The following is a 15,074-nucleotide window of genomic DNA, read 5'->3' as shown; positions in this document are numbered from 1 at the left end:
CACGCACATGGCAGACACATGGCAGACAGGGAGCCAAACCACAGCCTGAAGCAGGCTGAGTGAGAGGACGGCTCGCTCTGTCAGCTCAGTGCTGGGGTGGCTTCTCACAAAGGTGACGATGGTGACGGAGGACGAGCAGACCTTGAAGTGAGGAAGCACTTGGTGTGCAGAAGCAGAAAGCCAAGGTCAAGGTGACAGAGGCAGGCAGAGCAGGGAAAAACCATGGCAGCGGTGACGACAGAGGCAGGACAGAACAGGGGCTTTTGACCCATGTCTTCTGTAGCAGCGTGCTTTTGCACGTTGTCACATAAACACTGCAACTCCCAGCGACTTAACACTGGAAGAAAGGGAGACTCGGGACAAAGAAGGTCATGGCTCAAGAGCAGCCACATAGCAGGCAAGTCAAGTGTGGGCAACTGGGCCCACTAACCTTTTACTCTACTATTCCAACAGCCTGGTCGTGAAATACAATGAAATCTCCACCTCTCTGGCCACCGGGTCCTAGCTTACCACCTTGGCTGTGGGGCCAGGCGCTTGTCCCAGTGGCTCGAATTCCTTCACCAAGCTGCGGAGTGTGGGAAGGACTCTGCCTCCCTCTCTGACCTCAACTTGTGTCACTCACTCCACTCTTGCGGGCCACTGCATGGTCCCAGGGGCACCACCTACCCTGAGCTCAGTGTGGACACTGCCCAAGCAGTGCGCAGGCCTGCCACCCTGCTCCCTCCCCTGTCAGGGCCCCCTTTCCCTCACCAGCACGCCAAGCTCTTTACCTTGGGCCTTTGAGCGCGCTCCTTTGCCTCTGGGAACATGGCAGGAGCTAACACTGTGCTGCTTCCGTGTGCACTAAGCATCGTACAGACATTGTAACACCTCCTTCCCGTGTCACATTACTAGGTGGGTTCTGTTATCACCCCTTTCCTTTAGGTGAGGAAACGGAGGCACGGGAAAGCAAGCTGGCTGGTTCAAGGTCACAGAGTTCCTAGGCGGTGGAGTCTGGTTAGAGCTCAGGGCCCCTCTGACCCTTCTGAACCAGGCTGCTGTGGCAAATATCACCAGCCAAAACACAGAGTGGCAAACAAGCAGGTCCAGAGGTGCCGAGGGCAGCATGCTGGTCCCCACATCACAGACACCCCACGATCTAAGCTAGGATCCCCAAGAGGCAGAGTCTTGTCAGGACTCCATGGCAGCACTGGGCGGGTACGAGGGAGCGCCAGAGGAAGGAGGAGGTCCCAGGCAGGAAAGATGGGGTGTCCTGCAGTGGAGTGTTTCCTTGAGACACCTCTCTGCCTCTCTGGTGTCCGTTACACCTGCCTCACAGGACGGAGCGCTCCATGAAGCTGTGATGAGCTCCCGTGGAGATCGCCAGTGCCTGCTGCGTGGGGAGGGGCATAAATGAGCTGAAAGAATAAATTAGCTTCAAGGGCTCCTCTGCACTGCCATGAAGTCGCTGTGGTTTTTTGTTTTTTTTAATTTTGAGAGAGAGAGAGAGAGAGAGAGAGAGAGAGAGAGAGAGAGAGAGAGAGAATGAGCAAGGGAGGCGCAGAAAGGGGGAGAGAGAATCCCAAGGAGGTTTCTCGCTGCCAGAGCAGAGCCCAACATGGGGCTCGATCCCACAAACTGTGAAATCATGCCCTGAGCGCAGATCAAGAGTTGGATGCTTAACCGACTGGGCCACCCAGCTGCCTCTCACTGTGGCATTCTTAACGTGATTTTGCGGACATGTTTATGTGAAACCAACACTATTTACATCTCATTTTATCTTGCATTTGGATGGGGCTGAAGGGTGGCTCTCTTTCACACACACATACTGCAGGCACACACACACACACACACACACACACACACACACACACATGCTACTTACTGTTGGAGCCACGTATGCCTAACTTATCCTCAGGTTTCCCGTTAGTGACTCCACCAAAGTCTCTCTCTACTATGAATGCTGTGATTTTGTCTTTTACTGAGTTTTCAGAATCAACAACCTGCGTCTTTGCAAACACGGTAAAAATATTGGCCAGTCCGCCATTGGTGATCCAGACCTGAGGGAAGAAAGAAAAAGGGCTTTGGAGAAAGCAAGACTGTTGCGCATCACTTCTCAGCTCCATCTTTGCTACAGGATGCTCCAGGGCCTGTCAAATTTCAGGCCACAAACGTAAAGCCCTCGGCTCGGGGGAAGCCAAGCCTGCACGGGCAGAAGACGGGATCACCGCAATCTCCCAAGAGCAAGGATCTCCCCAAGAGGCACAAGTGGCCGTGTGTGTGCACATGTGCACGGAAGAGACGCCAGAGGAACCGAGACGGCTCAGGCTCTAGAACCGAGCAGCCAGGTTTCCTCAAGAAAACAGAGCAGGCGGGAAGGAGTGAGGAGAGGCAAAGAAGAAACGGGGAAAGGAGGGAGAGGGCAAGAGAGAGACTCCTCAACAAACTGCAATGTACGGAACCTAATCGGATCTGGGTTCAAACAAATTATTTGAAAAATAAGAAGGTACGAGACGACCAGAGACGAAGAAATGACCAACGGGTTTTTTTAAATAGTCTTATCTGGCCGAGACACACGCTCAGACCGTAGGGATGCGACCAGAGGGGGCAATGCTGACCGAAGAGACACGGCGGGCCGTGGGCGAGTAACTGCTGAAGCTGGTGACGGCTGCATGGAGCCTCACTACACTAAACTGTTGCGTCTGTTTGAAATTTTGTGCAATCAATTAAAACACAAACACACAACACCAGCCCCAGCTACCGGAAGGCAGCTAGTTCTGCACAGGCGTGTAGGGTCTGGAGGCAGGACAGCTTGCTTCCGATCCTGGTTCCGCCACTGAGCAGACACAGGCCACTGGCAAGTCACTTCACCTCGAGCCAGTTTCTTCTTTCAAAAAGAGCAGCATCCACCCAAGAGCTGCCAGTCAAGAGCTGAGGTGTACACGCTTTAGGATCGCGGGGTGCAGGAAGCGGTCAGTGCGTGGTGGAGGCCGTGGCTGAGACCCCCAAGCAGGCCGCAGAGGCCACGGAGCGCTACCTTGGAGCCATTGAGGATGTAGTACTTCTTGTCCTCGCTTAGCGTGGCCCTGGTCTTGATGGAGGCCGCGTCACTCCCACTGCAGAAACAGAAACACGTGGCTGAAGCGAGTGATGCTGGGATGAACAATGTCTTTGGGGGGCTACAAATGGACGGTTTGGTACTTTAACATGGGAGTCCGCTGACTTAAAAATAAAGGGCCAGAAAGTAAATCTATTCGGCTTTGCAGCCCGCAGGATGTCTGTCCCACCTGCTCAGCTCTGCTGCTGTGGCACGCAGGTGGCCACAGACAACCTGTAAAACAACCTGTAAAACTGGCGTGCTCCAGTAAAACCCTATTTACAAAGACAGGTGCTGGCTGGCCACCCTGGCTTTATCACATCAAAGAGTGGCAGTGTGGGGGCACTCAGCTGGGTGGCTCAGTCGGTTAAGTGTCCCGCTTCAGCTCAGGTCATGATCTCACGGTTTGGCAGTTCAAGCCCTGTATCGATCTGTGCTGTCAGCACAGAGCCTGTCTGGGATTCTCTTTCTCCTTGTCTCTCTGCCCCTCTGCCCCCCTCCTCTAAAAACTAAACAAAGACTCTGAAACAACAGACCTAGGCTTTAAAAAAAAAAAAAAAAAAAAGTGGCAGTGAAAACCTCCTGGGCTTAGGTTTAAACACAGGAATGTGTGCAGAGAACAGGCTCATGTGAGCTCCTGTGAGGAGTGCAGGATACCCCCTGTTCCGGATGGAGCATGGCCCAAGTAACGGACTTGTCAGCAGAAGCCCTGAGTCCTAAGCCGGCCGTGTGATCTTGGGCTGATGACACAACCCCACTGAACTAAGGTTCCTAACATGCTCAGTGGGGACGATACCACTTGCAAAGCTGCTTAGAAGCCTGAATGCTTATCCTGTGTAAGGTGTGCTGTGGACACAAAACAATTACTTGATAGGTGCTGTCAGGTATGTTGTCTCCCTCGTAAGTATCCATAGGACAGAGAAATAAGGTAAAGATAAGAGAACTGGCAAGAAAAGTTGCTGAGCTGACTCTCTGGAAGATTCAGGGAGGGAAGAAAGAAAAGCCACGAGCTATGAGCCAAAATCCAGAGCCCTCATCCCAGGGTGCCCTGGAAGGTTCCCCAGAGGCTGCCGTGCAGCACCTCTTGTCAGGGGGCAGACCTGGAAGGCTCCGTCAGACAGAAGGCGGCGATGTGCTCTCCAGATGCCAGCCTGGGCAGGTATTTGGCTTTTTGTTCCTTGCTGCCGGCCAGGATGATCCCCTAAACCAAACACACACAGGCTATCAGCTGTGGGGAAAAGAAAGTGTGAAGTGTGCTTGCAGAATGTGGTCCCTTCTAGAGAAAATACTTCACACAAGAAGAAACACTCTGAGCTCAGAGCCAGCAGCCCCAGCTGAGAAATGAACAGGTGCTGATGAGTATGGGAGCCAGACTCAGGGACTGTCACCACCAGGCTGGGTGGCCTTGGGCAAGGGATGTCGCCTCTCTGAGCCTCCATGCCATCAACTCCATGCCACTGGGGATAATCCTACCCACCGGGGAGGGGTGTTGGATGATACATGGGAGTGCATAAAGAAGGTGTGCAGTCAATGTCAGAACTGTCCGACCCCTTCTCAGTCGGTGCCCTGGGGAGAAGTCCGCTTTTTTCCACCGATGACCGCTTGGAGCACAGGTTGGGGTAGGGGGCCCAAGTACACTGTTCACTTGGCTCCCTTCACTTTCTCCATTGAGCAGAGACAGCCTGAGTAATGGGACTGTCACCGAGTGTGACCGTGGACCTGCCCAAAATGCTCCAAGCCCAGAGGTGAAGAAGACACGTGCACAGACAGCAGAGAGGGGAGGACATGCTCAGGCCCCTAGTGACTCTAGAGCTCAGCAGGGGAGGCTCGCTTCCAGCACGAGGTGAAGACAGGCTCCTCAGGGTATCTGATGTGGGCCTCAAAGGATGGGTCAAAGGCGATGGGGACAGGAGGATTCCAAGGGGAGGGACAGTGTGATCGAAGCACCACTGCTTGTGTGGGGACCCGGCATCAGCCGGTGTGGCCGGAGAGAGGAGGTGTACCAGGGGGGTGCTGCAGGGGCCCCTCCAAGACCCGACACGGCGAGCCCAATTCACTTCTTGGTAAAAACGAGCAAGGCTCCTGCCTCAATGCCACCGTGTGACTCCAGACCAACAGAGAGCATCAGACAGAAGCCATAGACACTTGACCTTGAGGCCAATAGCCTGGTGTGCTGCTAGGGTCACGGCGATCGACCCATCCAGGCCGACGATTTCTCCCATACGCGCATACAATGTGTTGGAGAGGCCCAGGCCACCTGAAGAAAAAACAGACCAGCTTTACTTATGGTCCAGCTCCAAATTCCTCCCACTGAAGGCAAAGACCCTGACTGTTTTATCTGCTTGTAAAGTAATACCAGATCACTATTTTAAGAAGTCATACTTACAGAAAGGTAGGACGAAAACAAAAATTACCCATAAACTTACCAGAGCATTTTTGTGTACCTCCTTTCAGATTTTTTTAGGTATATAAGCATATATTTTTATCATAAAAACATAACATTTAATACAAAAAGAGTACCTTCACACGCGTTAAACCATTTAAAATGTTGTGAATATCTTCTGTCACAGACCTAGATCTTTATAAACAAGACAGCTATCTAGCATCCCACTCCTGGTATCCAGTGGACTCCAGGGCTGGCCTCTCTGCCTCAGTACTACTGACATTTTGGGATGGATCATTCTTTGCTGTGGGGGACTGTTCAAAGTACCACAGGATGTTTAGCAGCAACCTTGGCCTCCACCCATGAGATGCCAATAGCTCCCCCTCTCCCAGTTTTGACAACCAAAGACATTTCTAGACATTGCCAAACATTCCCTGGGGGGTGGGGGGGGGGGTAGTAATTCACCCTGGATGGAAGTTTTCTAGGAAGAAGACAAAGATTTAAAAAAATAAAAAACTCCATTGAACTCATGTATTTTGCATTTCCTCTTCAACCTCGAGGAGGCTGGGTGGCCTATGTGCATCTTAAAAGTGACAAACTGGGGCCCAGGGTCATGTGGCCAACACGCAGCATAGCTGGGCCCTGAGTTTGGGTGGGGTCCTGGCCCTGGAACCCCCTGCACGGCCCAAATGCGGAAGGTGCACATAAAGGGGAGGGCAGCCCCGCCTGACATGCAGTCCCTTGGGATCAGTACCCAGGGAAGGCCGGGGCTCCACGGTATCCCATCCCCACGCCCCCTACTCCATCCGTACCTCAGTTGCAAACAAAAGTTTTGGTCTTACTCATTTCATATACTGAGGGAGTCAGTACTGTTTGTTTAAAAGAAAAGGGCTGGTGGGGGGCGGGGGGGGCACCAGAGTGCCTCAGTCAGTTAAGCATCCAAGTTTGGCTCAGGTCATGATCTCACAGTTTGTGAGTTCGAGCCCTGCGTTGGGCTCTGTGTTGACAGCTGACAGCCTGGAGACTGCTTCGGATTCTGATTCTGTGTCCCCTTCTCTCTGTAACCAGCTCCCCCATTTGTGCCCTCTCTCAAAAATAAATACATAATGTAAAAAAAAAAAATTCTGATGCTTTTCCCCTGATGTAAGTATCACTACAATTGTGGGGGAACGCAATCACATGGAGACAGATGACGGGTAGGCGGAGACAGGTGGCTGGGGAGGGGCTGAGACAGGAAACAGTCACACACTGGGCAGCACACAGGGGCCTGGGGGAGAAAATCCAGGCTTGGCTGGCAAAAGGGCCCCTGTTTTCCAGGATGGTGGTTTCCAGCCAGTCTTTACAATACTCCAGACTGGGAATGTTTCCCTCAAAAATTTGGGGCCCACCCATAAGGTTGTGCTTGTCTTAAAATTCCCAAGAAAGGATAAAAAAGAGAAAGAAAAAAGAAAAGAGAAAAAAAAGGCCCAAACTCATCACAGGCAAGAACGAACATTTTCACACCAGAGAACACGTAAACCAAAACGAGGGGTGCAGAGTTGTCCAACCTCATGCCAACACACACCCCCGCCCACACGTGCTGGCACAGAACACACACGCACAGGTGAAGTCACATCCCAAACGGACACAAAGTGTCTGCAGAAAAAATGAAGTCCTTTTCACCAAGCAAGAGGGAATTTAAAAATGCTGCTGAAGGGGAAATATACACTATCACTAACCTGCGTAGGTCTAGAGGCTTTCTTCCCCACTTATACTTTCTCCAAGCGGCTGGTTGGTAGGTTGGTAGGCTGGTAGGTAGGTATGTATGTATGTATTTATAGCTGATGACAGACCCACTTTAGCTCTCTGGCTCTGCCTGCACCTTCGTTCTGTTCTAGTATTTACCAAGGACCACACACCACGGGGGACAGTGTCCCTTGTGAGCTCGGACACGGGCAAGCCTCCCAAGTCTGGGCAGAGCTCAGTCTCCCCCCACCGCACACAGAGGCTACAGGTTTTGGCAAGGAAACCCAGGACATGTCGCGTCCTCTGCAGCCGTGCATGCTGCCACGCCCTGCCACAGGGGATGCAGCTTCACTGATGGCTTCGTGGCCTCTGCAGGGGGCTGTTTTTACACATGTAGGGATGTGAGGAGAGCTATTTCATAAAGGACAAATGACAACTGTTTAATCCCTTAATATGCTGCAATAAACACACATGTAAACTCACGGTTTATGAGTGCAAGCCCTGTACTGGGCTCTGTGCTGTCAGGGCAGAGCCTGCTTCAGATCCTCTGTCTCCCTCTCTCTCTCTCTTCCTCTACCGTGCGTGCATGCTGTCACTCCCCAAAATAAACAAACGTTAAAAAAAAATATGCCTCACAATCAGGGCACCCGGGCGGCTCAGTTGGTTGGGTGTCTGACTCTTGGCTTCAGTTCAAGTCATGATCTCGGGGTTTGTGAGTTCAAGCCCCGTGTCAGGCTCTGCACTAACAGGGCAAAGCCTGCTTTGAATTCTCTCTCTCTCCCCATCTTTCTCTGCCCTCCCCCAAAATAAGTAAACTTAAAATACACACACACGCTTCAGAATCAATCCGGCATTGCACTCCATTACACCTAGTTGGTCCTAAATGTTCACATTTGGTCTCAGACTGGACCAGCTCCAGACTGGGTAACAGTGGGAACTTATTCTGTAGACACTGAGGCCCCCCAGGGGTGCCTGGCTACAGAGGTGGGAGAGGAACAACACAGGCCTAACTGTAACTTCTGGAGATAAACCAGGTAGGGAGACAAAATACCGAGAAAAGTTCCTGACTTCTGTGTCTTGCTCTGCAAAACCTAACTCATGACCTGGTTGGAAAAATGCCCAAAATATTAAATGTCCAAATGACCAGCTCACAGACACAAAACAGGCCCAGGTCCTTAAAGCACCATCAATAGCTCTTAGCTGATCAAAGGGGGAAGCGACACCAGAGAAGGCTCAGGCAGAGGGCTCACAGAGTAATGGGTGCAGGTTACAGGCTGTGGAGCCTGGAGCCACACTTTTATGTCGAAGGGGACTGAGTGTGCACACACCCGTGTGTGACTGTATTTTGCTCATGTGACACTTTCTCTATTCCTTGTGACCTTCACCCGCCCCCCCCCCCCAACTTCTTGCCTGTCCCCTTAACCCTTACAGAATTTAGGTCACCAACTCTAGAATAGGCAGAAGAAAGAGGGAGAGTAGTAGTCATTGACGAAATCTCAGAAGGCAGAATTACATGAGGATCCTGGGGAGAAAGACAGGGTCTTTCATTTGGGGGCTAAAAATATCACTACAATGATCCAGGAATTACAGGGACAGTCCGTGCTTGAATGTTCTCACTCATCTAGTCTCCTGTCTCCAGGCACCTGTGTCCTATAGCCATGTGCCTTATTCCTCTGCACCAGGATGGGAAGTACCCTGGCGGATCCTGACACCTGAGCTCTTACCCCACAGTCGTCCCTCCCACAAAGGGCTCGCAGCTCTGGGGCAATTCCTTTGCAGAGAGACCAAAGGGCCTCACGGTGCAGAAGACACTGAAATCAGCCAATGAGGCTCCGAGGTGATACACACCTCCTTCTCTGCCCCGCAAGGACCTGGAGAGCATAGGCACCCTGAGCGGACCTGATCCATGTCAAGTGAACAAAGTACAGGCCTCAGCAGCTCTTCCTGCCCCAAAGTCCCGTAGTCCACACACTCACCTGCCAGCTACCCCAGATTTGATCCACGATGTGGGTTTTTATTAATTCCAGCACTCTCAGAGCTTGATCTTGGACATACTGCATTTAAAGGCCACCTTTCCCAAACAGAACCCTTTTTTGGGGCAAATATGAAGCACTTTCTTAAGAGCCAGCAGGGTGGTGCTTTCCTTTACTTACCATATTCTTCTGGGACTTGCATCCCAAAAAGACCCAGGCTCTTCAGTTTCTCTAACGTTTCATCTGGGATTTTTTCCTCCCGGTCAATTCTTTGAGAGTCCACTGCCAAGAGAAAATATTTGATTAAGTAAAACAGAAGCTATGTTTAGACAAATAAAAGTAAACAACAATTTCCCCAGGGTCAGAAACTTCAAAACGGAGTGGTCTGGTCAGTTACTCAGCAGGTGCTCAAGCTCACCTAATTAATCAGCCCAGCCAGGACTTGATTTTGAAAAATGACCAGGGGTGTCTGGGTGGCTCAGTCGGTTAAGCGTCCGACTTCGGCTCAGGTCATGATCTCGCGGTTTGTGAGTTCAAGCCCTGTGTTGGGCTCTGTGCTGACAGCTCAGAGCCTGAAGCCTGCTTCAGATTCTGTGTCTCCTCCTCTCTCTGCCCCTCCCATGTTCATGCTCTGTCTCTCAATAATAAATAAACGTTAAGAAGAAAAAAATTAAAAAAAAAAAAAAGAAAGAAAGAAAAATGACCAGTACCAGGTAGTGTTCTGTATCCGGGTGCTATTCACATGGGTGTATTTCCTGCGTAAAACTCCAGCAAATTATACAACATAAACTTTTCTGAAGGCATACTCTACCTCAATTTTTTTATTACCATTACCTTCTAGAAAATTAGAAAATAAGCATGCAACTTCCAAAACTGTCCAAAAATGTGAGGCGAGATAGCCAAATTCTGGGCACTATCTGGACCCACATTCACCTAGTCTACAGAAATCACAACTGTTTCACCACAGCCCACAGGTTCTGAGGGTGGCGTAATCTGTTTAACACCTACTCACTTCCCTTAGAGCAGAATGGAGCAACCAGCGGCATTAAGTCTATAATCGTGCACTTTATACATACACAATTTTGCCTGAAGCAAGTTCAAATGCTCTTTCAAACTGTCAGCAAATTAAATTTCACTACTAATATAAATTTGAAAAACTATCAGAACCTGCACTTGGGAATTTTTATGCACAGAGGTCACAAAGGAGAAATACACATTCCCCCCAAAACTCCAAACCTCTCACTTTTTTATTTACCTTTTTTACAGCTTTACTGACATATACAAGTGGCATATAGTAAACCTTACATATTTACAATATTTCATTTGTTGAGTTCTGACATCTGCCCATGAAACTACTCCCACCAAATAAATAAAGAATAAAAATTTCGTTTTCTACCAAGTCTCCTCATGCTCCTTTGTGATCAATCCCTCAGTCCATTTCCAACCCCAGGCAACCTCCTTTTTGTCTGTAGATTAGTTTGCATTTTTGAGTTTTATATAAATGGGATCACACAGAATGTATTTTGGGGGGCTGGCTTCTTCGACTCAGTATGATTTTGAGATTCATCCATATTGCTGCATGTTTCAGTACTTTATCATAATACTTTTTACTGTCCAATACTCTAAGGTATGGTTAAAACCAGCTTATCCATTCACCTCTCGATGGACATTTGGATGGCTCTCAGGTTTTGGTTCTTAGAAATAGAGCTTCCACGAACATTCATATGCTCATTTCGCACAGCTCTGTCTTCATTTCTCTTGCATCACTATTTTGGAGTGGAATGCTTGGGCTGTACGGTGGAGTATGTGTAATAAGAAACCGCCAGGAACGGGCGGGGGAGGGGGGCTCTGCTTCCAACGGAGATGGAGTACCAGGGACTGGAATGATCTCCTTCCACAATACACTAAATGCACAGGGCACTGGGCACAGCACACATGAGAGCAACATGTCACCAGTAGAGAATTAGCCCTAGATCACGAATTCTCAACAAGGGCAACAGCACTCCCCAAGGTATAAAAAAAACTGGGTCTGGCGTGGAGCAGCCAAAAATATTTTTTTAATGTATAAAGACCAGAAATACAAATAATACACAAACAGATATTTGTTACAACTGTGGCATTAAAGTTTCATTAGTAGGGTGTAAATAGGGGGCCATAAAGGACTGGAGGAGAGGGGGCAATAATGAAAAACAGGTTGAGAAACACTGCTCTACAGGCTGCTCTACTCCCACCAAACGACACTTAAAAGCAGGCCTTGACCAAAACCAAAGACACCACCAAAATTAGAGGTCAATATCCCTGAGGGAATATTGATGCAAAATCCTCAACAGAACACTAACAAATACTGAATTCAGTAATATAGTAAATGGACCATTCACTATGATCAAGTGGGATTTATCTGGGGATGCAAAGATGGTTCAATATCTGCAAATCAATGTGATACATCACATTAACAAAAAGGATAAAAACCATGGGAATGCAAGCTGGTGCAGCCACTCCGGAAAACAGTATGGAGGTTCCTCAAAAAACTGAAAACAGAACTACTCTATGACCCAGCAATTGCACTACTAGGCATTTATCCATGGGATACAGGTGTGCTGTTTCGAAGGGGCACATGCACCCCCATGTTTATAGCAGCACTATCGACAATAGCCAAAGTATGGAAAGAGCCCGAATGCCCATCGACGGATGAATGGATAAAGAAGATGTGGTACATATATACACAATGGAGTATTACTCAGCAATCAAAAGAATGAAATCTTGCCATCTGCAACTACGTGGATGGAACTAGAGGGTATTATGCTAAGTGAATTAGTCAGAGAAAGACAAAAATCATATGACTTCACTCATATGAGGACTTTAAGAGGCAAAACAGATGAACATAAGGGAAGGGAAGCAAAAATAATATAAAAACAGGGACGAGGACAAAGCATAAGAGACTCATAAATATGGAGAACAGACAGAGGGTTACTGGAGGGGGTGTAGGAGGGGGGATGGGCTAAATGGGTAAGGGGCATTAAGGAATCTACTCCTGAAATCATTGTTTCACTATATGCTAATTTGGATGTAAATTTTTAAAAATTAAAAAAAAATTTTTTTTAAAAAGCACTTAATAAAATTCAACATCCATTTCTGATTAAAACTCTCAACAAAGTAGGGATAGAAGGAACTTAACATAATAAAGGCCACAGATGACAAACCCACAGCTGAGTGTGAAGCTAGCAGAAGTTGGTTCATGAGGTTTAAGTGGAGCCGGCTTGGGATTCCCTCTCCCTCTCTCTGCCTCTCCCCAACTCATGCACGTGCATGCTCTCTCAAAGGAAATATATATAAAAAAAGTAAAAAGCTTGTGCACAGCAAAGGAAACCATCAACATAAAAGGCAACCTACTGAATGGAATAAAATATTTGCAAATAAGAGATCTGATAAGGGATCAATATCCAAAATACATAAAGAATTCAAAGCTCCATGTCAAAAAACAATCCAATTAAAAAATGGGCGGAGGATGTGACTAGACAGTCCTCCAAAGACAGCATACAGATGACCATTAGACACAAGAAAAGATGCTGAACATCATTAATCATCAGGGAAAAGCAAATCAAAACCACAATAAAATGTCACCTCAGGCATGTCAGCATGGTTAGTACCAAAAAGACAAGAAATAACAAGTGTCGGTGAGGATGTGGAGAAAAAGTAACCCTTGTGCACCATTAGTGGGAATGCAAAATGGTGCAGCCACTGTGGAAAAACAGTATGAAGGTTCCTCAAAAATGTTAAAATAGAACTGCCATACAATTCAGTAATTCCACTTCGGGGTATTTGTATCAAGGAAGCAAAAACACCAATTTGAAAAAGTACATACTGCTTCTATCTTTACTGCAACGTTATTAACAACGGCCAAAATATAGAAGCAAACTAAGTGTCCATCAATAGATGAATGGATAAAAAGATGTGATATGTACATATACAATATCACTCAGCTATAAAAAAAATGAAATCATGTCATTTGTGACAACATGGATAGATGGAGAGGGTATCATACTTGGTGAAATGAGTAAGGCAAAGACCGTATGCTTTCACTTATATGTGGAATCTAAAAAACAAAACAACCAAAACAGAAACAGACTCACAGACACAGAGAACAATAAGGTGGTTGCCAGAGGGGAGGGGGGATGGAGGGCTAGGCAGAAGTAGGGGAAGGGAATTAAAAGATATAAACTTCCAGTTACGGGAAAAAAAAAAAAAAAAGACACAGGGATACAACGTACAGCATAAGGAATACAGTTAATGATAGGTAACAACTTTGTATGGTGACAGATGGGAGCTAGATTTATACTGGTGATCACTTTGTAATATACATAAACGTTGCATCACTCACTAGATTGTTTACCTGAAACTAATATTATATGTTAATTACACTTCAATTAAAATATAATAAAATAAAATGATCATTTAACTATAAAAAAGGATAAACTGGTCCTCAGGCAGTATTAAACAATCCAATTTAATTCTGCTGTTGTAGACAATATAGGACCCTCTCTTATATTCAAAATAATTTTAAGAGGCATTATCAATAGTGTCTAGGGACAACTTTTTATTTGCGATAATTTTGGTATGTAAATATGAGTATTTTGTATCTCATGCCTTGTTAACTGGTACATAAAATGCCCACATTCCCTACTGTGCTCTCATTTCCACATAAAAGAATGGTTTCAGACAACACATGAACACAATGAAAACACTTTAACTTACTCTTTGGGTAGTGGGGGAGAGAGCAACCCTTCAAAGGATCAAACTGTTCCAAAGTAATTTACCGTACCCTAGAACAAAGCTTAACATCACACACACACACACGCATGCCCACACGCATGCATGCACGCACCTGGCACCAATGATGTGGAACCCACAGTGACTGCTACCCAGTAGGAAACTATCAGGCACATGCAGAAGCAGGGAAATACGACTGACAGTCTGACAGTGAAAAGAAACAACAATCAACTGAACACGACTCATAAACAACACAGATAGTAGACAAAGACATTAAAAGAGCCATTGTAGGGGCGCCTGGGTGGCGCAGTCGGTTAAGCGTCCGACTTCAGCCAGGTCACGATCTCGCGGTCCGTGAGTTCGAGCCCCGCGTCAGGCTCTGGGCTGATGCCTCGGAGCCTGGAGCCTGTTTCCGATTCTGTGTCTCCCTCTCTCTCTGCCCCTCCCCCGTTCACGTTCTGTCTCTCTCTGTCCCAAAAATAAAAATTAAAAAAAAAAAAAGAGCCATTGTAACTATATTCCAAATGCTTGAGAAAGTTAGAAAAAATACAAGCATGTTAAGGAGACATGGAAGAAATAGAAACATACAAGTTGAACTTCCAGAGAACGAACACACACACACACACACACACACACACACACACACACACACACGGAGTCCCCAAAGAAGGGTGGGGGAGGAGAGGGCAGGAGATGTGGTGCTAAAAAAATTTTAAAGAAATAATGGCCAAAAGCTAATCAAAGTTGGTCAATACTATGAACACACAGACCAAAGAACCAAAGTTCAAAGAATCCCAAGCAAAAGAAATGGGAAGAAAACTACACCAACACATATTATAATCCGATTTTCCTAGACCCAATCAAAAGCAGCCAGAGAATAAAGAGACGTTATGTAAGAATGGTAAGACGGCAGCAGACACCTCGCTGGAAACATTAAGTCAGAAGACAGTGGAGCAAAGCCTTCAAGGGGCTGGAAGAACAATACCGTCAACAAAGAAATCTTTTCTGATGAAATAAACTTCACACACATAAAACTTGAAAACATTCATCCTGCAAAGCTACACAAGAAATATCAAAAAAGTCTTCCCATGGAAAGGGATGGTACCAGAAAGAAATCCAGTTACACTGGAGGAAATGAAGATTAGAAATA

The 15,074-nt window shown here is 47.2% G+C and overlaps 1 protein-coding gene across 2 annotated transcripts in view; it reads right to left on the bottom strand.

The window, feature by feature from the left end:
* The window catches only part of ACAD9 (acyl-CoA dehydrogenase family member 9), a 47,446-nt gene that overhangs the window by 14,010 nt on the left and 18,362 nt on the right, over positions 1-15,074 (bottom strand). For both annotated transcript variants that reach the window (XM_006929031.5, XM_045052015.1), the window contains 5 exons: positions 9,338-9,439; positions 5,227-5,333; positions 4,177-4,277; positions 3,017-3,095; positions 1,865-2,039 (listed from right to left, as the gene is read on the bottom strand). In XM_006929031.5, the coding sequence (XP_006929093.2) occupies positions 1,865-2,039; positions 3,017-3,095; positions 4,177-4,277; positions 5,227-5,333; positions 9,338-9,439 (564 nt within the window). The remainder of the gene's footprint in view (positions 1-1,864; positions 2,040-3,016; positions 3,096-4,176; positions 4,278-5,226; positions 5,334-9,337; positions 9,440-15,074) is intronic.

This window comes from Felis catus, chromosome A2 (assembly GCF_018350175.1).
Source record: "Felis catus isolate Fca126 chromosome A2, F.catus_Fca126_mat1.0, whole genome shotgun sequence".
NCBI lineage: Eukaryota > Metazoa > Chordata > Mammalia > Carnivora > Felidae > Felis > Felis catus.
The sequence above is the reverse complement of the archived record's forward strand: the minus strand, read 5'-3'. Positions and strand labels throughout refer to the sequence as shown.